This window comes from Leptonychotes weddellii, chromosome 10 (assembly GCF_054177405.1).
Source record: "Leptonychotes weddellii isolate Sample4059 chromosome 10, ASM5417740v2, whole genome shotgun sequence".
Lineage (NCBI taxonomy): Eukaryota > Metazoa > Chordata > Mammalia > Carnivora > Phocidae > Leptonychotes > Leptonychotes weddellii.
In genome coordinates this window covers 95,138,582-95,159,585 of record NC_138378.1, presented here as the reverse complement: position 1 = coordinate 95,159,585, position 21,004 = coordinate 95,138,582, and the positions used below count along the sequence as shown (strand labels likewise).

Here is a 21,004-nt window from a genome sequence, read left to right as displayed (position 1 = left end):
GAAGGAAGGGAGGAAGGGAGGGAGGAAGGAAGAAAGGAAGGAAGGGAGGAAGGGAGAGAGGGAGGGAGGGAGGAAGGAAGGAAGGGAGGAAGGGAGAGAGGGAGGGAGGGAGGAAGGAAGGAAGGAAGGAAGGGAGGAAGGAAGGAAGGGAGGAAGGGAGAGAGGGAGGGAGGGAGGAGAGGGAGATAAGGAAGGAATGGACAGGGAAACAAAGGGAGACAAGGAGAGGAAAGAGAGCTCAGTATATGTGCAGATAACTCACTAATGGGCGAGATTATCATGCATCCTAGAAAAAAAAGAAAAACAAATAAGTCCACAATAGATGTTCCACAATACCATCTTAGGAAAATAAGAAGTCTTAGATTTTGAGGGACAAAAACAAAGGTTGCCCTAGAAGGATACCTGGCAAGTCTCTCACCCTGTGATTAAAATACACCTGAACATTTTGGGCTCTGTTGGGTTGACTATTTTTACGAGTATGTGGTTACAACAAAAGTCCTCCACCTCATGTTTCTCAATCCTGTTTATATCAACTTAAGTTCTTGATGTCATTTGTGTGTTAGAGTCCTTTTCTTTTTTAAAAATTTTTTAAAAGATTTTATTTATTTATTTGAGAAGGAGAGAGTGAGAGTGTGAAAGAAAGAATGAGTGGGGGCGGGGCAGAGGCAGAGGGAGAAGCAGACTCCCCGCGGAGCAGGGAGCCCGATGCGGGGCTCGATGCGGGGCTCGATCCCAGGACCCTGGGATCATGACCTGAGCCCAAGCAGACGCTTAACCAACTGAGCTACCCAGGTGCCCCAAGTCCTTTTCTTTTTAAGGATAGTTCATTATCTTGGTATCTTTGGGTACCGTGTATTAATTAACAGGGTAAGCCACGGGACACCTGGCAATGGATGCTGTTAGCACAGCTGCAGAACTCATCTCTGCTATAAAACTGCATTTAAATTTTGTCTTTTAGAGTTTGAATGAAGTATGATTCCATTATGATGCTATTGAGCACATTTATAATGTGAGCATTCACAAATACTCCCTCTGTGGTAAAATGGCTCAATTGCACTTCTTTTCCCCGAAGTGTTGAAAACCAGGATCTGTTGCCTGGTTTAAAGCAACTATAATGTGAGGTCAGAGTCAGATACTTTAAGTCCTGCAGATCAAAAAGCTGAACACCATATTGACAATTTTCTTTGAGGAAAAAAAAATGCATATATTTTCACTCTAATTACTGTATCCTAGTCCTTAATGAGGTATGTCTTTTCCAGAGAAAATTTAAAAAGAAAGTCTGATGCAGATAAAATGTTTAAATGAAAGGAGAAAGTGAGAACATTCAAATCACTCTGAAATAATGATAAGTTATAACAGCTTTCAACAATTACTTAGTTCTTATGAAAAGTATTTACCATGGCAACCACTGCATCAAATTGCTCTTAAATAGGTCCTGAGCCATTCGTAAAAAAAAAAAAAAGGAAAAAGAAAAGAAAAAAAAAGGAAGCAAGAGAAAATTCGTCTCCTAGACCCATATTTGCTCAGTTTAAAGCAAGGAGGTAGCCTGCTACAATACATGATAATACAAACATAATACATGTGCACCATGCTTTCTTTGTTATACAACACCTCGCGTATCTCATACATGTGCTCATGATGCCAAATCACTTTAATGATCTTGATCTCCTTCCGCACGTTTCAGACAGGACTCCCAGACTATTTAAATGTGAAATAAGAGGTCTTCAGCAATCGATGTGGAGGCGTCCCTCCTCTCATGGAATTACTGAAATAGTGTTAAATTCTTAAGGTCCCTTCCATATCACAAGGCTCCTTCCACACTTTGATTTCATATTATAAATGAAAATATACAGGAGTTTTAAGGAAATAATCTAATATGTGGACAAAGATATAAGAACAAAGATATACAGTGCAGCACGATAATAATCAAGAAATTAGAGCATGTTCTTAGTCTTTTATTCTTATTAGGGCAACTCTGGAGCCAGACTGCCTTGTTTTAAATCCAGTCTATGTGACTTCTTTCTTTTTTTATAAATATTTTATTTATTTGAGAGAGAGAGCTCACCAGGGAGGGGAAGGGCAGAGGGAGAGGGAGAAGCAGACTCCCTGCTGAGGGGGGAGCCAGATATGGGGCTCAATCCCAGGACCCTGAGATTATGACCCGAGCCAAAGGAAGACGCTCAACCGACTGAGCCACCCAGGCGCCCTTATGTGACCTCTTTTTCTCTCAGTTTCTCATCTGTAGAATTGGGATAACCATAATCCCTATGTATAGGATTATTGTAAGGTTTATTCAAGTCAATACAGGCACAATGCATGGCAAGTGCAATGTGAGCATTTGCTATTATTGTCTTCTTCATTATTAGTAAGCACATACTATGTGCCTGGCCACAGGATCCTTTATACACATAGGCTCATTTCATCATTGCAGAAAACTTACTTGATAAGTATTATTAGTCTCATTTTACAAATAAAAAGTCAGAAAAATGACATAATCTGCCAAAATCACCCAAGAAGTAAATGGTGCATAACTAATTATATAAATAATTAAGGACGCTGGGCCAGTTTTTGCCACATTTAGGGTGGAATAGTTGTGAAGAAATATCTGACTTTAAAATATAGGCTACGTGGTTTACAAAAAAAATCACTTTGGTAGAGGACTAGAGAGTAGTTACTGGCCAAAGCATCTGATACTGAAGTACAACCCAAGACCACTGGGGGTGCTCACTGGGAGAGACACATGATATTAACAAAGATATTAGAGGCAGAGAAAACATGGAATGATTTCAGATACCATACCCAAATCATAAATCACAGGGTCAGGCGCAGCAAATTGCCCCATTACTGTGCAGAACCACAATCTAGCTGCTTCTCAGATGCACAGCTCGGCACAGGATGGTCCAGGAAGCCAATAATCATTTATTATGTGACAACCATTGACTTTCTAGAAGAGGGTCAGCAAACTATGACTCACGGGCCAAATCTGGCCCACTGCCTATTTTTGCAAGTAAAGTTTTATCGGAACACAGCCACACCTATGTGTTCATCCATTCTCTGTGGCTGTTTTCAGACTACAACGGCATGATCCTGGGGTCCTGGGATCAAGCCCTGAATCTTCTACATACTACATACTACATACTTCTACTTCAACAACTGGTAGAATTTCAACATACAAAAATATACAGAGATTTTTCACTCCAAGTTATATCTAAGTGTTAAGCTATATTTGAAATGAATTTTTAGATATTAACAATAAATCCAAATAACATCTTGTTTGAGTAACTTATAGGACAGCACCGATCAGCTCTAACGTTGCCTATGAGATCACATGACCCGTGATCACGCCTTGAGCCCTGAACTAAGTGCCGAAAATGATCCTTCAGTAGGTATTCGGCTATTTGGCCTTCCCAAAGCCAAAACTGACGCTGGAATTGTAGTGCCTACTTCATCCTAAAAAGCTGAAAATATGCGGGGATGCCTGCGCGGCTCAGTCTGCCTTTGTCTCAGGTCCTGATCCTAGAGTCCCAGGATTGAGCCAACGTGGCTCCCTGCCTAGCGGGGAGTCTGCTTCTCCCTCTCCCTTTGCCCCTCCCCCTGCTCCTTCTCTCGCGCTCAGATAAATAAAATCTTTTAAAAAATAAAATATGCAGACAAACCTGATTTTGTTTAGGGTATTAAGAAAAAATCCAACTGAGTAGACTTTAAAGATCTTATTGACTTATTTAATGATTCATGAATTGGGCAGCATCCAATTTTAGCAGATAGAGGGTAACTCTGAGGAGCTGTACAGAATAAAGGATTTTATAGGCAGAAGGGAGCGGGGACAAGGAGGTTGTACTACGCAAATAGGCGGACTGGTTATTGCAAGGTTACTTTTCTTTAGGGGATGGTAGGGATCTATCGGGCAGATTACCTAATAGTGCTGATCAGGTGATGGGTTTAAGATTCCGTTCCTGGGAGAGCCAAAACTGTCATGGTCTCATTTTGGTAACGTGGAGCTTAGCATTAGCAGCTCTATTTGGGTCCTTTTGTCTTGTTTTAAACAAATATTACATGGATATGTGTCACAATGACAAAGGCATATCCGAGAGTGAAAACCCAAGTCAGGCACAAATTCGGCTTTTCTGTGGGGGAAGATGGGGAAATGCGCTTGGGAAAAGATACACAGAAGGGCCAATTTTATTTGTAACATTTTATTTCTTAAGCAAAGATTTGAAACTTCAGTATTTATTATATTACTCTCGACCTCTTTTCACATGCCTCAAAAATTTAATGACAAAAGAATAAGAAAAAATAGCAGCAAGTAAAAAACTGTGCTTATTAAGAATGCCCATGCAGTTCCAGAAACCGGAAATATTTTTCATTTACAAACTTTTTAAATTGGAAAAAAAATTCTAAAATAGGGATTTATCTTTTCTTCAGGGGTAATATTATTGGTTTTTAAAGCACCCGCTCAGCAGCTGATGCATTTAAATCTCAGAAAACAAGATAAAAATGAGCATAAAGTTAAGGTAGCCCTATACCATTTTTAATGGACATCTTTCTGCCATAGTGATAGTAATTAAAGGAAAAAGAAAAAAATAGCTCAGAGGAAAATAACCTCGGTAGTTTGACTGGGTTTGAAACCAACTGAACAACATTCAAATCTGCGGTCTTCAAGGGTAAGAGCTCTATTTTAAGTGGTATGTAACCCCATCTCAAAAGCTGGCTCATGGAAACGTTCCCCCCAACTTGTTTGGGCACAGTTTTTCTACTTTCAGTATTACCTGGCACAAATGTTCTGGTTTTCTTCACTGATCCCCAAACCTCTGATCAGAAAGCGGTGGCCCTGGATCCTCCTTGGTGATGGTAGTTTGCCCGCGCTAATTACCTGCTTCATTTCCTGTTTTCTCTCTCATCTAGATACAACAGATACCCGGCAGAGCAGGATATGACAGAGGGAATGCTGCAAACACGAATGAAAGCAATTACTCTGAGTCTTCGGTGCATTTGCTCGTTTTCATTTCGGTAGATAAGTGATAGTATCTCTTGCATGTAAAGTGGGACAGGCTACACCCGTTCAAGGAGAGAAGAAAAGGCACCTGCCTCCAGTTATCACTACCAATTAGCAGCTTGTTTGGCTTACTCAGGCCTTGGGGGGTGGGAGGGGGTTGGTGTTTTGTTTTGTTTTGTTTTGTTTTAATGAAAGCCTTCCCTCTAGGGAGTTTTTGAATTCAAATTCTGACTTTGTAACTTTATATCTACTTTATGTCTTTCTAAGTCTCACTTGCTTTAAGAAAGGTTGGAATAGAAAACAGACAAGATTTAGCAAACAGCATGATTCTTTTGGACCAAATGAGGAAAGGGATGAGGGGCTTAGGAATTCTTTCACTGAGTGAGATAATGAATCATTTCCTTCACAAAAAAAACTCTACCACAGCAGATGAATTGCCTCTCGTGATATATTTAAATCTAAGTCCCTGCCCTGAAACTCATTTTTATTAATGCTTTCTACTGACTTTCTAGCAGAAAAATCACCCTTTTAAACATTTGTTCTCAGAGAGTAAAATAATGGTTGCCTGGTCCTGGGGGGCTGGGGGTAAGGATGAGAGTGACTTGCTATGGGGCAGGGGGTTACTTAGTGGGATAATGAAAATGTTCCACAGTTAGATTTGGGTGGTGGCTGCACAAGTGTGGATAGACACTATACAGACCTGGGATTTTTCCACCATGCTCTCTCGCCTCTTCCCAGCAGGGTCCTTCTTTGTAATTGATCTCATGAATAATCTAACCCAATAGAGCCCCGGGAGAGACACTGGGGATTAGCAACCCCAAAGCCATTCACAGGGTCCTCTTCTGCCTTTTTCTACTATAGAGGCTGGAAAGCAAATACCTGATTTTCCGTATTTGCTGTGAGGAGCGGCCAAAGGGATAGATACAACTGGCAGCGCTTTGGTCCCTGTTGCCTTCCCCCTTCTTCCTGCCTAGGAAGCAAACATGAGGTGCCAACAGCCTGTTGGGGACATGAAGTGACAAGCATGAGGATAAAAGCCCATCAGCTAAGAAAGGCGGAGTAGAAAAATTTGAAAGAGCCTTGGTTCTCATCAGCATTTCTTAGCAGCTGTACCCGCGCTGGATTGCTCAGTTCTGGACTTCTCGTCTTGTAAGAAAAAGAAAACTCTTTTGTGTTAACCTACTGCTGCTTGCTATTTCAAACAGATATCCTGTTATTTGCAACCAAAAGCACTCCTAACCAGCCAGTTATGAGACTTGCCTATTTATTCATTCATTCATTCACTTATTTTTAAAGATTTTATTTATTTTAGAGAGAGAGAGTGAGCGAGCGCAAGCATGAGCAAGGGGAGGGGCAGAGGGACAAGCAGGCTCCCCACTGAGCAGGGAGCCGGACATGGGGCTGGATCCCAGGACCCCAGGATCATGACCTGAGCCGAAGGCAGTCGCTTAACCAACTGAGCCACCCAAGTGCCCCAGAGACTTGCTTATTTAAAAATTACTTAAATATGTTTCAAAGTGGTTCTATTTTAATGGCCAGGGCCTGCTGCTTGCGCACAGAAGAGACCATTCATAGTTGGGATGCGAGTTATTTTATAATTTAGTGAAGAATCATATTTTGCTTAAACCTTAAAGTTTAATTTAAAATATTTTATCTTTCTGTAGTATATATGTACGATGGAATATTATGCAGCCATCAAAAAATTGAAATCTTGCCATTTGCAACGATATGGATGGAACTAGAGGGTATTATGCTAAGCGAAATACATCAATCAGAGAAAGACAATTATCATATGATGTCACTAATATGTGGAATTTGAGAAACAAGGCAGAGGATCATAGGGGAAGGGAGAGAAAAATGAAACAAGATGAAACCAGAAGGGGAGACAAACCATAAGAGACTCTTAATCTCAGGAAACAAACTGAGGGTTGCCGGAGGGGAGGAGGGTGGGGGGTATAGGGTTGCTGGGTGATAGACATTGGGGAGGGTATGAGCTATGGTGAGCGCTGTGAATTGTGTAAGACTGATGAATCACAGACCTGTACCCCTGAAACAAATAATACATTATATGTTAATAAAATATTTTATCTTCCTTATAGATCTAATAAGGTAAGTGCCACACTAGAGATCTGGGCACAGATGAAGAAAAAGAATGTTTCACAGAGAAGCATTTGAGCTAGGCCCTAAAGAATGGAGAAAAAAGGGGCACCTGGGTGGCTCAGTCGTTAAGCGTCTGCCTTCAGCTCAGGTCATGATCCCGGGGTCCCGGGATTGAGCCCCACATCGGGCTCCCTGCTCCGCGGGAGGCCTGCTTCTCCCTCTCCCACTCCCCCTGCTTGTGTTCCCTCTCTCACTGTCTCTCTCTCTGTCAAATAAATAAATAAAATCTTTAAAAAAAGAATGGAGAAAAAAGAGAGTTCCAGACTGAAAGAATGTATAAGCTCAGAGGCACGAAAGAGCATGATATGCTAGATGGGTATGTGAAGCTGGAGAAGGAGAGATGATGTTAGAAAGCAAATTGAGGCCAAATCCTTTCAAGTCTTGTATACCAGACTAAGTTGCTTAAACTTTCTTTTTTTTAAACAAGAGTGAAGCACTTTTTTTTTTTTAAGATTATTTATTTATTTATTTGACAGAGAGAGAGAGACACAGCGAGAGAGGGAACACAAGCAGGGGGAGTGGGAGAAGGAGAAGCAGGCTTCCCACGGAGCAGGGAGCCCGATGCGGGGCTCGATCCCAGAACCCTGGGATCATGACCTGAGCCGAAGGCAGACGCTTAAATACTGAGCCACCCAGGCACCCCTAAGTTGCTTAAACTTTATCCTACAGGAAATAGAAGCTCTTAAGAGGTTTTGAAGGAAAGGAGTGACATGATCATATGGATGTTTTAGAAAGTGGGGCACCTGGGTGGCTCAGTCAGTTGAGCATCTGACTCTTGATTTCGGCTCCGGTCATGACCTCAGGGTCCTGGGATTGAGCCCCGTGTTGGGCTTAGTTTAGGATTCTCTCTCTCTCCCTCCGCCCCTCTTTCCTCTCCCCCTCCCCCAAGCTCATGCTCTCTTTCTCTCTCTCTAAAATAAATTGATAAAATCTTTTAAAAAGAAATTTTTAAAAAGAAAGCAAGAAAAAGAGATTGGGGCCAGAGGTAGGGAGGCTATTTGGAGAATACTACAGAGAGGATTACCAAAGAGAAGACACCACTGCAGAGGCTGCAGTGGACCCCCTGGGCAGGGGTCCAATGGAGGACAAAGCAGGCTCAGGGTCCACAGTCAGAGGGAGCTGCGGTGAGGCGAAGTCTGCAAGGGAGAGGGGGTCAGTGTTCCCAGGAGGCATTGCTAAGGCTGTTAAGGGTCACCTGGTAACTGCTGGAGGATGCAGCTTAGGAAACAGCACAGCACAGAGCAAACAGGTGGACAAGGCAGCCATGGAGGCAGAGGACCCCCAGCCTGAGGACCCCAGCCTTCCTGCTGTGGTAGGCTCCTAAGCTACACCCCTGCCTCTTCTCCATACACCTGCTCACCATATTAGGAAAAGAAGCAGGCAAAGGGGGAGGTTATCTGAGAGTTACAGTATTTTTATCCAAGAGAAACTGAACATACCTATTAAATTAATTAAATAAGGAGGCCATTAGACCAAGGTGGCCCTAATGCCATGGCAGCCTATGTAAGCAAACCAAAATCTAAGCCTGTAAATACCTCAAGGTTATGAAACTGAAACCTAAAGACAACCAATCACAAACAGCCAACTAGACTAAACTATAACCAATCAGTAATCTCCTTATGTCCACCTTTTCTCTAGAAAGTTCTTACTCCTAACCACTTCCAGTTTGGTCCTGCCCATTCGAGTGGAGTTTCACTCAAATAAGCTCTTTAAATTTTTAATCTGCCTCAGTTTATCTTTTAACATGCTCAGAGAGATCATTTCAATTATCAGCATCACCATGCTTTAAACCAAATCCAACATCCAGCTAATCACCACCACCACCACTAACAGCAACTAACAATGTAGGTGGGAGCTCTAGAGAAGCCCAGATCAATTATGGACAAAACAATAGGAAAAGCCATCTTCTCTGCAAAACAGCTGTAGGGCACAAGTTAGATTATGCACCCCTGATACGGAAGCACCAAGAAAGCAGAGTCAAACATACAAACATCAGCTGATTCTATCCTGCACTGCCCACGCATGGCCCTGAATCTAGGGGACATCAGCAATCTGGTCACCAGAGATAACTCTCACTTAGGGATCAGGTATGTTCTGGGGGACCTGGCCCTGGCCCAAGACTCTCTAGCTCTTTGCCCCAATCTATGCTCATCAAATGGCCCATGATTATTACTTCATTGTCACCAGTTCTTAAATTCTAGAGCCTGGTACTGGAAAAGGATACCCCTCCCCCCTTAAAAAGAAACAGAATGGGCTTTTATTTTATACAGACAGGACCTAGACCCTCCGTCCAGGGCACACGCATCATGTCAGAAGAGGCACAAGTTGGGATCAACTGTGTTATAATCAGCATGAGATACGTAGATCCCAGCAATTTCTAGAACCGTTGGCTGGGTTCTCCCTTAGGGATTTGAGTTCAACAAAAAGACAGGAAACATTCAGCAGGATGGGTGATTTCCCAGGAAGTCTCTGACACCGCTGAGCCTCCTCAGCCACAGTCTTCCCTGAGTCTCAGTTTTCTCAGCCATGAGAATAACGATGGTTATTACCTCCCAGGCAGAGACACTACATAAAACACCTAGCGTGCACATCACCTGACACACAACAGACACTGACCAGTGTTAATTCTGATTCCTTTTTCTGAGTTTCTGATTCTAACCTGAGGCAGAATCTCCAGGATCTTAAAGATTGGCCTCACCTAGGGGTCCTCTGTACTCAGTTGTAATTCTTCCTTGTCCTTAGTCAGGGGAAGATTGTAACCTGTAGGCAGACTTGGGGCTCTTCTTTCATGGCATGATAGGACATGCTTCTGGAAGGAATGGTGTTGGGAGAGTGGGAGAACAACTCAAGGAAATGCTTGCTCCATGATTCTCAAACTTCAGTGAGCATGGGAATCACTTAGGGAGTTTATTAAAAATACAGATTCCCAGGTCCCTCCCTCAGTGACTGAGAGTCACTGAGCTACTGAGGGTCAGACCCAAGAATCTATATTTTTAATAGGGCCCCCCAAATATTCTAAGGTGCACCAAAGTTTCCTCCTCCTTGACCTGGTTACTCCCTGAAGACAGAGTACATGGTAGGGCCCAGTTGGGGGCTGTAGGATAATAAAAAATATTTGGTCTTTGTTTCTGCTTCCTGGCACAGAGCTCTCTTGAGTGATAAGAGTGTCTTAAGTGATGATTGTTTTATGCTAATGAGACAACCATTGGAGTGTGGTAGAGGGCTAGATAGCTTCAGGTTGAGAACTGGTCACAAGAAAAACCAACCTACTAGAAGTTAGAATTTTCAGCCTCACCCCTTGACCTCCGAGGAGGGGAGAATGGTGGAAATTGAGTTCAATCATCAATGGCCAGAGATTTAATCAACCATGCCAACCATTGGATTTAACCAACCATTTAGATTAATCAACCTAACGAAACCTTGATAAAAATCCTAAAGGACAGGTTGGTGAACACATTCATGCAGAACATGGAAGCTCCACACCAATCCCCAGTCCCCACCCCAACCCCCCATAATTGGTCCTATGCATCTTTTCCACTTGGCTGTTCCTGAAGTACAACCTTTAGAATGAATTGGTCAACCTAAATGAAGTGTTTTCCTGAGTTCTGTGAGTCATTCTAGCAAATTATCAAATCTGAAGGGAGCTCATGGGAACTTCCAAATTTGTAGTCAGGCTGGAAGAAGTCTGGGTAGCCTGTGTACCCCATTTGCAACTGATGTGTGATGTGGAGCCAGTCCTCTGGGACTGAGCCCTTTAACTCATGAGATCTGACCCAAACTCTAAGTGAATAGTGTCAGAATTGAATTGAATTGTTGGGCACCCAATTAGTGTCATAGAATTGGTTGGTATCTGTAAAAACATGACACATTTGGCATCAGAAAAAAACCACACAGGGGCCCTGTCATATTTCATCTCCTTTTGACTTCACCTGGGCCCTTGTACAACTGCACTTCTTTATAGAATGTGATTAAGCCCAGAAGAAATGGCCAATTCTGTTGCAATTCTTTGACCTAAATTCAGTGTTAGCCTTTTGAAGAGGAGCAGAAGTGGGGCTTAAATTTTCCCTGTTCAAACCTACCCAAAGGAGGGCAGAATTTGCCTATGCACCTCTGACCTGCTGATTGTAATCCACACCATAGCCAGTGGACAATCTCCAACAGGCCAGGGAGGCAAGGGCCCACTCTAGAATAGGGCACAAGTCCATTTTCTGGAATCTAGGTTCACTGACCACCTTGAATCTGGCTGGATACCACTTGACCTGCCTCTTGACCTTTTGACCTGCCAGACCCCTTCCATCTAGCTAGATTCTTTGCCCTAGCTCCTCTTGGCTATTTATCAGTAGTCAAGCCTTCCTTCATGCCCCAAAATTGCTACAATAAACTCACTCAGCCATTTCCACCAGAATGTGCCCCAAGAGTCCAGGTGAAGGCTTTGCTGATAAGCTTTCCTATCCTGGACTCATTCCTGAGGTCTCAGCTGCACTGCTGTCCCAGCGTTTATTAGGATGCTATACCTTCCCTTCCTTGCCTTCTCCTCTCTTTCCTCCTGGAGAAGCCACACTGTTTTATTAGTCAATGTCACCCATCTTAGCATACCACATGAAACCATGCAAAGGGCCCTCATTCTTCATCTTTTTAAAAATATGTGGTGATTTTTGACAGAGACTTCTTCTACTAAGACCCTTTTAGGACAAAGTAACCTGGTCAATGATTGTCTTGCCCACCTGCAGGGAGGGAGACACGGTCAGTTTGGTAAAAGGTGGCACAAAATCAAGGGACATGACAGAGGCCCTATGTGCTGAAGTCCAGGTGGAATGAACAAGCTAAGTGCTTCTACTTAGAGTAGAGGCTCAAGTCTCCCATGAAAGAGAAGCTCCCCAGGAACTAGAGGGCCATACCTCAGAGCCACCATTAATGAGGGGAAAGTACCTGCCAGCTTCAAGGTCATCCCCAAGGATCTCAGCTGGGCCCTCCTTAGGATAGTGCCCCAGGCAGCTCCCAGTCACTTGGCACCAGGACATTCTTCCTGTGACTACACTGGGTCAACACTGACTCCTTAAAACCCTCCCTCCGACTCTGGCTCAGTGTCCTCTTCCAAGATACAAACAGCACATGCACTGTGGGTGATTGACTGGGGTTCTAGATATCCTTCAGGGAAGCCATTTCTGGGAGGGCTGGGGGGAAATCCTGTGTGGTTTGAGCTCTTCCTCCATTTAAAAACACATCACTATCAAACTGGATCACACCCTGTACCACCCACCCCCTAGACATTATGAACCTCTCCAACTAGAGCTGTTGCAGACCTTGTCACTTTGATCCTTGCAATTTCTAGCTCCACACTCACAAAGCCACCATCTTCTGTACTAAAATCTCTGTCTTCTTCTAGACCCCCGGAAATGCTCTGACTCCTTTGTGTTCTCACCTTGGGCAGTGCCCGAAGTGTACCTGATACCCGTAGTACCATCCCCAATGTGTGCTCATAGCTATCTGGCTAGTGTACACCCAAACCAGGCTCAAATTTTCATTATGTGCAAAGAATGGGAGAGACAAGGTGGGTGTTAGCAACCCTCCAAGGTCCCTGGAAAGTATTTATTGAAATACTATAAACTTTTAGTAAAGAGTGTGGTGGACTGCTCCAATATCATCTTCTTTATACTACATGAACAGAACCCAGAGAAAACAAGATTTCCCAACCTACCCTGAAGTTTGATATGATTATGTGAATAAGTTGCAGAACTTTCAGGATGTATCCTCAAAGGGAGGGGGCCTGCCCTTTCTCCAACATCCCCCCTCCACACCTCCTCCCCTCCATCTGCTGCTCTAAATGTGGACACAGTGGCGTACGTCCTTGGCTAAGTGGACTTCAGGTCACACCCTTCAGATAGTGAAGCAACAAGTTAGAGGGAACTTATGTACCAGATGACCCACATGGAGCAGAACTGCCATACTCAACTGGACCACTGGCTGAGAGAAGCAATCCACCAAGGCCCTGAGCATCCCTGAACATCCTTTTTGGTTATGCTAAGAATGCAAAGCCCTGACTACTCTTTAGGCAACCATTTCTCGGGGTTGAGTTTACAGTGAGTAGATTCAGCTTCTCCCAGACAAAGAGTAGGCTTGCTTACCACTCACTATAAAAGTGGTAATTCCAGGTGTAATGCAAACCCACTATACATACCGTGTCTACCTTGGTTCTTCCGTGTTGCCTCCATGGGTCGTGGGGGGCATAGAGAACCAGCACCAGCAGGCTTCGTGTGCTTCTTGCTATGCAGTGAGTAATGAAATCCTTTGTCTTGGACCCAGAAATCTGTCTTCAGTCAGCATCTATGAAACAGTAATTTATTAACTTGCAAATAGGGTAAAATCTCAGATCCTGACATACCTACCTCTAGACTGTTTTTAGGGAAAAAGAGAACAATCAGGCTGGCAAAATCACAAGAGCAAATTCCCCACATTGATGTGAGTCAGATAAGCTTTAAATGTTTTAAATGCTTGAGTGTTACTTTCTGCCAAGACTTAGTATTCAGCCACGCTTTTTGATATAGAATTCCATATTATGAGGAAGGGAATCCAGATGAACCCGGATCTGCCTTGATCTCAGACAAGGCGGGGGTGAACGTGCTTCAGGCGAGGCTGAATCCGAGCTAACATTCTTTCTTGAACGTTGGCAGCTCTTGTCCTTTGAAAAACAGCAGGGTAATTGAAGATGTTGAGAAAGGTTCAAGCAAGTCTGCGTCACTACCACATTAGTCAGGAGACTGGAGCCGACAAAGATAAAAGAAAAATAGGGTTGAGGATGTGGCAGCCCCAACTACACAGCCACCGACAGAATGTTGACAGCTCTTTGTGAGGCACAGGTATTTTGATGTGTCAAATATTCTAAGTGCATGAATTCTCTCTGCCAGAATTCCCTGTGCACCCGTTGAACAATTCTCTAACGAAATTACCCCATGACTCTTTTTGGTGGGCGAATGTTGTTTTCGCCTGTTCAGCTCTAACGAAATTACCCCATGACTCTTTTTGGTGGGCGAATGTTGTTTTCGCCTGTTCAGCATCCATTCTCACTTTGGGACTAGCATCTAGATTTTCCCTTGGAGAATCACCCCTTCCCGCTCCCCAGTCCACATTGCTGGCTGAGGCTGACCCAACCCTACCAAGCGCCAGGTCACAAGACCTGGTGAGATTCAACACTGGGACTTTTGTTGATACTATCTGGGAATGTGAGCCTTGCTGTGTCCTGAGATTGCTACTGTAGGGATAATATAAGCCTGGAGATGCTAGGAATCATAGGTAGAAAAAAACAGCCTGAAAATAGGGCCAACACAGTGGAGAACAGAACAAGAGGAGAGAGGAACCGAGTTCTATTGACATAGTTTTAGCCTAGATCCAGCCACGCCTGAAGGGAGATTCACCCACAGACTTTTCACTATGTTATCTAATAATTTCCCTTTTTTGCCTAAGCCAAGTTTGAGTTGGTTTATGACTTGTGGAATTAAAAGAGTTCTGACTCTTGAAACTATTGCTGTCACAAAGGACAACCAGAAGAGTTTATCCAGTCTATATAAAACCAAAGAACGTGCTCAGGCCCTGTTGTGGCTTTAGAATTTCTATAAGTAGGTGCCACAATCAAGTAAAAGGAAATAGATGAGGGCGCCTGGGTGGCTCAGTCATTAAGCGTCTGCCTTCAGCTCAGGTCACAGTCCCAGGGTCCTGGGATCGAGCCCTGCATCGGTCTTCCTGTTCAGCAGGAAGCCTGCCTCTCCCTCTTACCCCTCCCCCTGCTTGTGTTCCCTCTCTCTCTGTGTCTCTGTCAAATAAATAAATAAAATCTTAAAAAAAAAAAGGGAATGGATGAGGGACTTGTTTTGAAGCAGCTTTACATGAAATTGATTAACCATCTATTATTCATATCAAAAAATGAGGGGGAAGAAAAGACATCCCCCCAAACCACTCCCTTAGCAACACCATTCACTCAGACTAAGGAAAGATCAATGAATGGGGTTTCCAGAGCACTATGAGGGTCTAATACATATCTGACTATCATTGCTTACCTGAGGCTGAAGGATGTAGTGGAAAGTACTCTGGATTAAAATCCTAGCACTACAATGCCCCCGAGCTAAATGAGCCTGGACTAATGGCTTAAATTCAGAGAGATCTAGCTTATTTTGCAGAGATAGGAGCATGTAACCACTTCCTTATATGCTGCCTGGTATTGTGGTCAACTGAGGACCTGGATGCCAAAGCACTCTACAAATTCTAATACATTACACCAATGTAAAATGTTCATCTCCTAATTTTTATGGCAATTACAAGTTTAAAAAATTAATTTCTGGGATTAGGTTTCATTGGGCTCAAGAGGGCATTGCATTCACTTACTGTAGGTAAAGAAGGGCCCAAGGAGAAGAGCTAGTCCTTGGCACGTGCACACTCTGGAAATGAGGCCCTCATCACCTCCAGACCTACTATACTGTCATTTGTTTGTTTATTTATTATTATGTCTTCTGCCAAGAAAATGGAAGCTCCACAAGAGTGAGAACTTTCACTGCTGTATCCCAGTAACTAGAACAGATTAGTAGATTGCTAAAAAATATTTGTTGAATGAATGTTTCAATGCTGGAAAGGATGTGAAGCATCTCTCATACACAGCTGGTAGAACTTGCAATTGATAAAACCACTTTGGAGGACAACTTGTCAATATCTAATAAAGTCAAATTGCACATGTCATGGGCTATTGCTGGGTATATTACATGTCTTGGAATATACCCTAGATGATCTTTTGCATATGGGCATAAGAATATTTATAGCAGTATTATGTGTAAGAATAAAAATTGTTGGAATCAACCTAAAGTCTGTCAGTTTAAAAATAGATAAAATAATTTTGGTATATATCCATGTAATGCAATATGACATAACAGGAAAATAAATGCATTAGGGACTCCACAGGTGCTCAGGCATAAATTTCATAATTATAATGTTAAGGAAGAAAAAAAACAGTGCAGAAGGATGCAGAAATATCATTTATATCAAATACTTAACCTTGCAAAATAAGCTAGATCTCCCTGAATATATGTATTTTTTTTTTTTTTTAAAGTAGGCTCCACACCCAGCGTAGGGCTTGAACTCATGACCCTAAGATCAAGAGCCACATGCTCTACCGACTGAGCTGGCCAGGTGCTCCAAATGCACAAATATTCCTTTAAACTATCACTGTGGAACTAGGAAAATAGGATATGTTGGTAAGAAAAGTCAAGATTCGTGCCTGAAAGCTGACCTAACACAAGGTAGTCCTATTTAGGACACCACGTTCAGCCCTTAAAAGTGAAAGGAAAATGAGCCGAAGACATGTAGTCCTCACATCTTAGAGAGACATCACAGTATGTTTCATTTCCTCCAAGCCTAGCTACAATACTTCTCCTACTGACACTTGGCTCTGGCCATTCAGATGCATTTCTCTCTTTCTGTGACAACAACGTGAGCTTGGCAGAACACTGAGAACCGTAGGCTGAGAAAAGAAAATGCAGTCTTCCTGCCCACAGAAGAGATTCTGAGACATCCGCACTAACACAGCATTGCCGAAAGGGCTTGTACATGAATCAGCCACAAATGGTAAGTGGGCTGATGAGGATTGCCGAGTTCATGAGAATTTCTGGTGAAGCAGCATGCAAGAGTGCTATCCATTACTGTGTGTGCATGGTGCAATCTGTAATTTCACTTGTTTGGGTCTTTTTGTTATTACATGTTACGCTTCACTAAGGCCTGTTGCAAGTTCTCTTTTTCCTTTGCTCTCACAGTCCCAATGCTTCATGAATGAGAATTGAGGCTTGTGGCAAGAATGTTAAATATTCCTTCAAACTACAGACAGGAATGGCTGAGCGACAGTTCTGTTGTATTAGCGTCTGATTCCAGGAACACGTTTCCAATTCTCCTCATTGCCCGACCATAGATGCGTTTTGGTGCTTACCACAGTCTAGTTGAATCCCCTCCGTGGTACCTAGGAACCAAACCAAAAGCAGTGTCAAGCAAAGAGGAGTATGAAGGCAGTCAAATAAAACATGTCCTCCGGCTTCCAGCATCCTCCCCCTTCCTAGGACCAGTACTGCCTAGAGTTGACACATTTAGCAAAGAAATACACAGGCTCCTATATTTTATTTGACAATCCTGTTAAGGCCTTTAGGAGCTCTATCTTAGTCTTATGGCATCACAGCCTATTTTGGGGGGGAAAAAATCTGAGATTAGTCATCAGACTATTGAGCAGCCTTTCTCAAAGTCTGGTCCCAGGTAATATGCATTAGAATAACCTAGGACACCTGTGAAAGGGGCAGATTCCTGAGTCTTGCCCTTGACTCCCAGAATCAGAAATTCCGGGGATGAACCTGGAAATACACATTCTTGTGTCTCAGATAACTCAGAGGTACTCTAAAGCATGACGATTATTTAATGATCTGCTTGTCTTTTCCTCTCCCGTCAGTACATACTTAAAGCCTTTTTCTGCTTGTAGAAAAGAGATAATAAAAGTACAGTATGTGACATTTAAGGGGACCTTAATAAATATTCCCTTAATCGCCCCTTTTTTTAAAAAAAAAATATTTGTTTGAGAGAGAGAGAGCAAGCAAATGAGCACATGAATAGGAGGAGGGGCAAAGGGCTCTTTGCTCTTCAAGCAAGCCACCTCCCCTGTTGAGTGGGGAGCCTGGAGCTTGATCCCTCTACCTGAATCATGACCATAACCCACTGGGCCACCCAGGCACCGCTCCCTTAATCCCTTCTTAAAGGAATTTTGGACTTCAGGAACAAGACAGGGTAGATCCTCAAGGCCAGTCCCCAGACCCCTGAGGAAAAGAAAGTCAGAGGCAGTCTCTGACCACCTCCAGGTAACTAAGCCCTAGTTCATCTACACTTGACTCTGTCCAGGCTGCTACTCCAGACCCACCGCCAAGAAAGCCCATGGGCAGAGCTTCCAGCACAAACACGTCCAGAGCTTCACCGTGTGGGACAAAGAGAAGGAATCTTCAGTCAGTGTTCAGAGTCGCCTGCACTTATCTGCCCCTTCTCTAAATTACCTCTGCACTTCTTTCTCCTCTGGATCAAAGAGTTAATTTAAAACCAGAATTCCGCCCCCACCCCCAACCCCAACATTCGTCTATCTCTAATTCTGCTCTCTGCATTTTCCAGAATTTCATCTGAAAGTCTGCCACCAACATTAATGAACAGCTAGCTCACTGCCTGTTTGAGAACCGCGTGCCGGAGAAGGGGGTAGAATCCTGCAGATTCAGGACTTGGGTTTAGAAAGACTACAGGCCCCAAAATGCAATTTCACCTTCCAAAGACTACCACTCCCAACATGCAATGCAGGCAGAGTTAGCAAAGGAAAAGCCTGTCTGGAAGTTTTGCCGTCCTGTCACCCTCAGGCAAAGGAAAGATTTAGGAAGTCGCCAGAGGATATTTTTTTGCAGGAGCGGTCACTCTCTAAATCCAGGCAAGGAAGGGGAGGAGTCTGAGCCGGGTCCCGCCTCTTCTCCAGTAAAGTCCTCCCGCTCCAGCTTTGGAGGCTGGAGTTCCCAGGGCTGGGAGCAGTTGCACGCCCCCGGCTTTCCCCATGGCTTCGGTGACCAGAGCCGTGTTTGGAGACCTGCCCTCAGGGGCAGGGACAGTGGAGAAGTTCCAGCTGCAGTCAGACCTGCTGAAAGTGGACATCATCTCCTGGGGCTGCACCATTACGGCCCTGGAGGTCAAAGACAGGCAGGGCAAGGCGTCAGATGTGGTGCTCGGCTTTGCAGAGTTGGAAGGTGGGTTGAACTCTGCCCCGGGCTGCCGGGCCGGCCCCAGGCCCCCAGCCCCCCCGGACACGCGCCCCGATCGATCGGGCTGCTGGCGGCGGGGAGCCAGAGCAAGTCCCCGAGCTTGGCGCCGTCAGGAGTGCTAGCAGTCGGCCAACTCTGTGTTTCCATCCAGTGTCCGGAAAAAAGACAAATGAATGCGAACAGCTACAGGACTTGGCCTCTGGTTATCCAGTTAGGCTTTGCTCTAATTAATTTAGAGTAGTTGAGGGTAAGATGAAATCCCAGCAACCCAGGAGCCATCTTTGAACTGCCAGGTCTGTGAGGGCAGGAGAGGGAAAAGCTGGCTAGAGGGGGTGTGGCTCCGCGTTCTTCCCCTGTGTTCTGAAGTAAGACAACCCAAGACCTGCCTTTTCTACTTGTTTTCTCCCTCATCAGATCCTCTTGGAGGACTGATTGTCTCAGAAATGCTCCAACATGGGGACGCCTGGGTGGCTCAATCGTTAAGCGTCTGCCTTCAGCTCAGGTCATGATCCCAGAGTCCTGGGATCGAGTCCTGCATCGGGCCCATCGGGCCCCCTGCTCGTTGGGGAGTCTGCTTCTCCCTCTGCCTGCCGCGCTCTCTCTCTTTCTCTGACAAATAAATAAAATCTAAAGAAAGAAGGAAGGAAAGAAAGAAAAGAAAGAAAGAAATGCTCCAACATGGCTCAGTGGGTGCAGAAGTGGAAGACCAACTCATTGTCTAGCAATGTCTCCCAACTAGGATGAACTTCTAGTGGAATCCGTGAGCAATTAGGATCATGTATGAATCCATGCATTCAAAAACGGTTCATTCAGTTCTCATTCAGTGAGACAGACATGGTCCTCACCCTCATAGAGCTTGCCCTTTAGCTGGGGAGATAGACATTAGGCAAATAATCGGATTCATGAATAATTACACTTGCAGTTTGATCTCAGCAAAGGAAAATGGACGCAGAGCTATCTCTTGTCCCTGCTGTGTAGCTAGTCATTGGAGATAAGGTCTGAAATAAAGTTGGCAAAGGGAAACTGCTTGAAGATAAATACCATTTGCTCAGGGGAAGGGGCGTGCACAAAAACTGCTAGAGAGGAGGTTTGAGGTTTTCCTTTAGGTGCGTCTTTCTATCTGCTTGGTTCTTTAGCTAATGTAACATGGCTCATGGTTAGAAGTCAACAGAAAACTCTGGGTCTTGGTTTTTCTCTGATGGGGGTTCAGATTTTCTGCCTTCAGAGTCAGAAGGCAAGAGGGTTGACAAGTGACAAAAGAGGATTCTTGAGAGTCATTTTGCTGAGTCACTGCTCTCTCTGTTAGTAGCATAGCTATTTTCTAGGCTGACGCAGAATCACAAAGAGATTACTTGGCTGGTGCAGAATTGCCCAGTGGAGTTGAAGAATTGGATGAGGGGCCTAGAATTCCAGAGCCAACAAAGCATTGGAGATGCTAAGCTGTCAGCATCTACTTTTACCACCTCCTCCATCTCTGCTTTATCACCGTTCAAGAGATAGTGGCCCTCCCTCTGCACCTCTACACACACACATTCACCTACCCTCCCTCCTTACCTGTTTTTTTTTTTTTTTAAGATTTTATTTATTTATTTGAGAGAGAGAGAATGAGAGACAGCATGAGAAAGAGGAAGGTCAGAGGGAGAAGCAGACTCCCTGCTGAGCAGGGAGTCCGATGCGGGACTCGATCCCGGGACTCCAGGATCATGACCTGAGCCGAAGGCAGTCGCTTAACCAACTGAGCCACCCAGGCGCCCCCTCCTTACCTGTTTTAGTTCTGCTGCAAGAGTCACGTGGATCTTCAAAGACAGAGCGTCTGTGGAACTCTTAGGAACCGTGTGCGGGGACATGCCGCCTGGGAAGTAGCAGTGTCTTCATGGGCGTCAAGTGCCGATTTTGTGAAGGTATCCATACAGTGGAGTCGTCTCTTGAGTCTAGGACTCCTGTGGGAATCTGGGTGAAGAAAGTATTATCCCCACATGTTCTTAAAAGGGAGAAAAAAAACAGATGCCCTCGGATTGTAGGGATCTAGCTTGTGCTGTATTGCCCTCCA

At 44.2% G+C, this 21,004-nt stretch overlaps 1 protein-coding gene across 1 annotated transcript in view; it reads left to right on the top strand.

The window, feature by feature from the left end:
* Positions 1-18,552: 18,552 nt before the first annotated feature.
* Positions 18,553-21,004, top strand: part of GALM (galactose mutarotase) — a 52,395-nt gene continuing 49,943 nt past the window's right edge. The window contains exon 1 of the mRNA XM_006745290.3: positions 18,553-18,939. Within this exon, the coding sequence (XP_006745353.2) occupies positions 18,750-18,939 (190 nt within the window). The 5' untranslated portion in view covers positions 18,553-18,749. The remainder of the gene's footprint in view (positions 18,940-21,004) is intronic.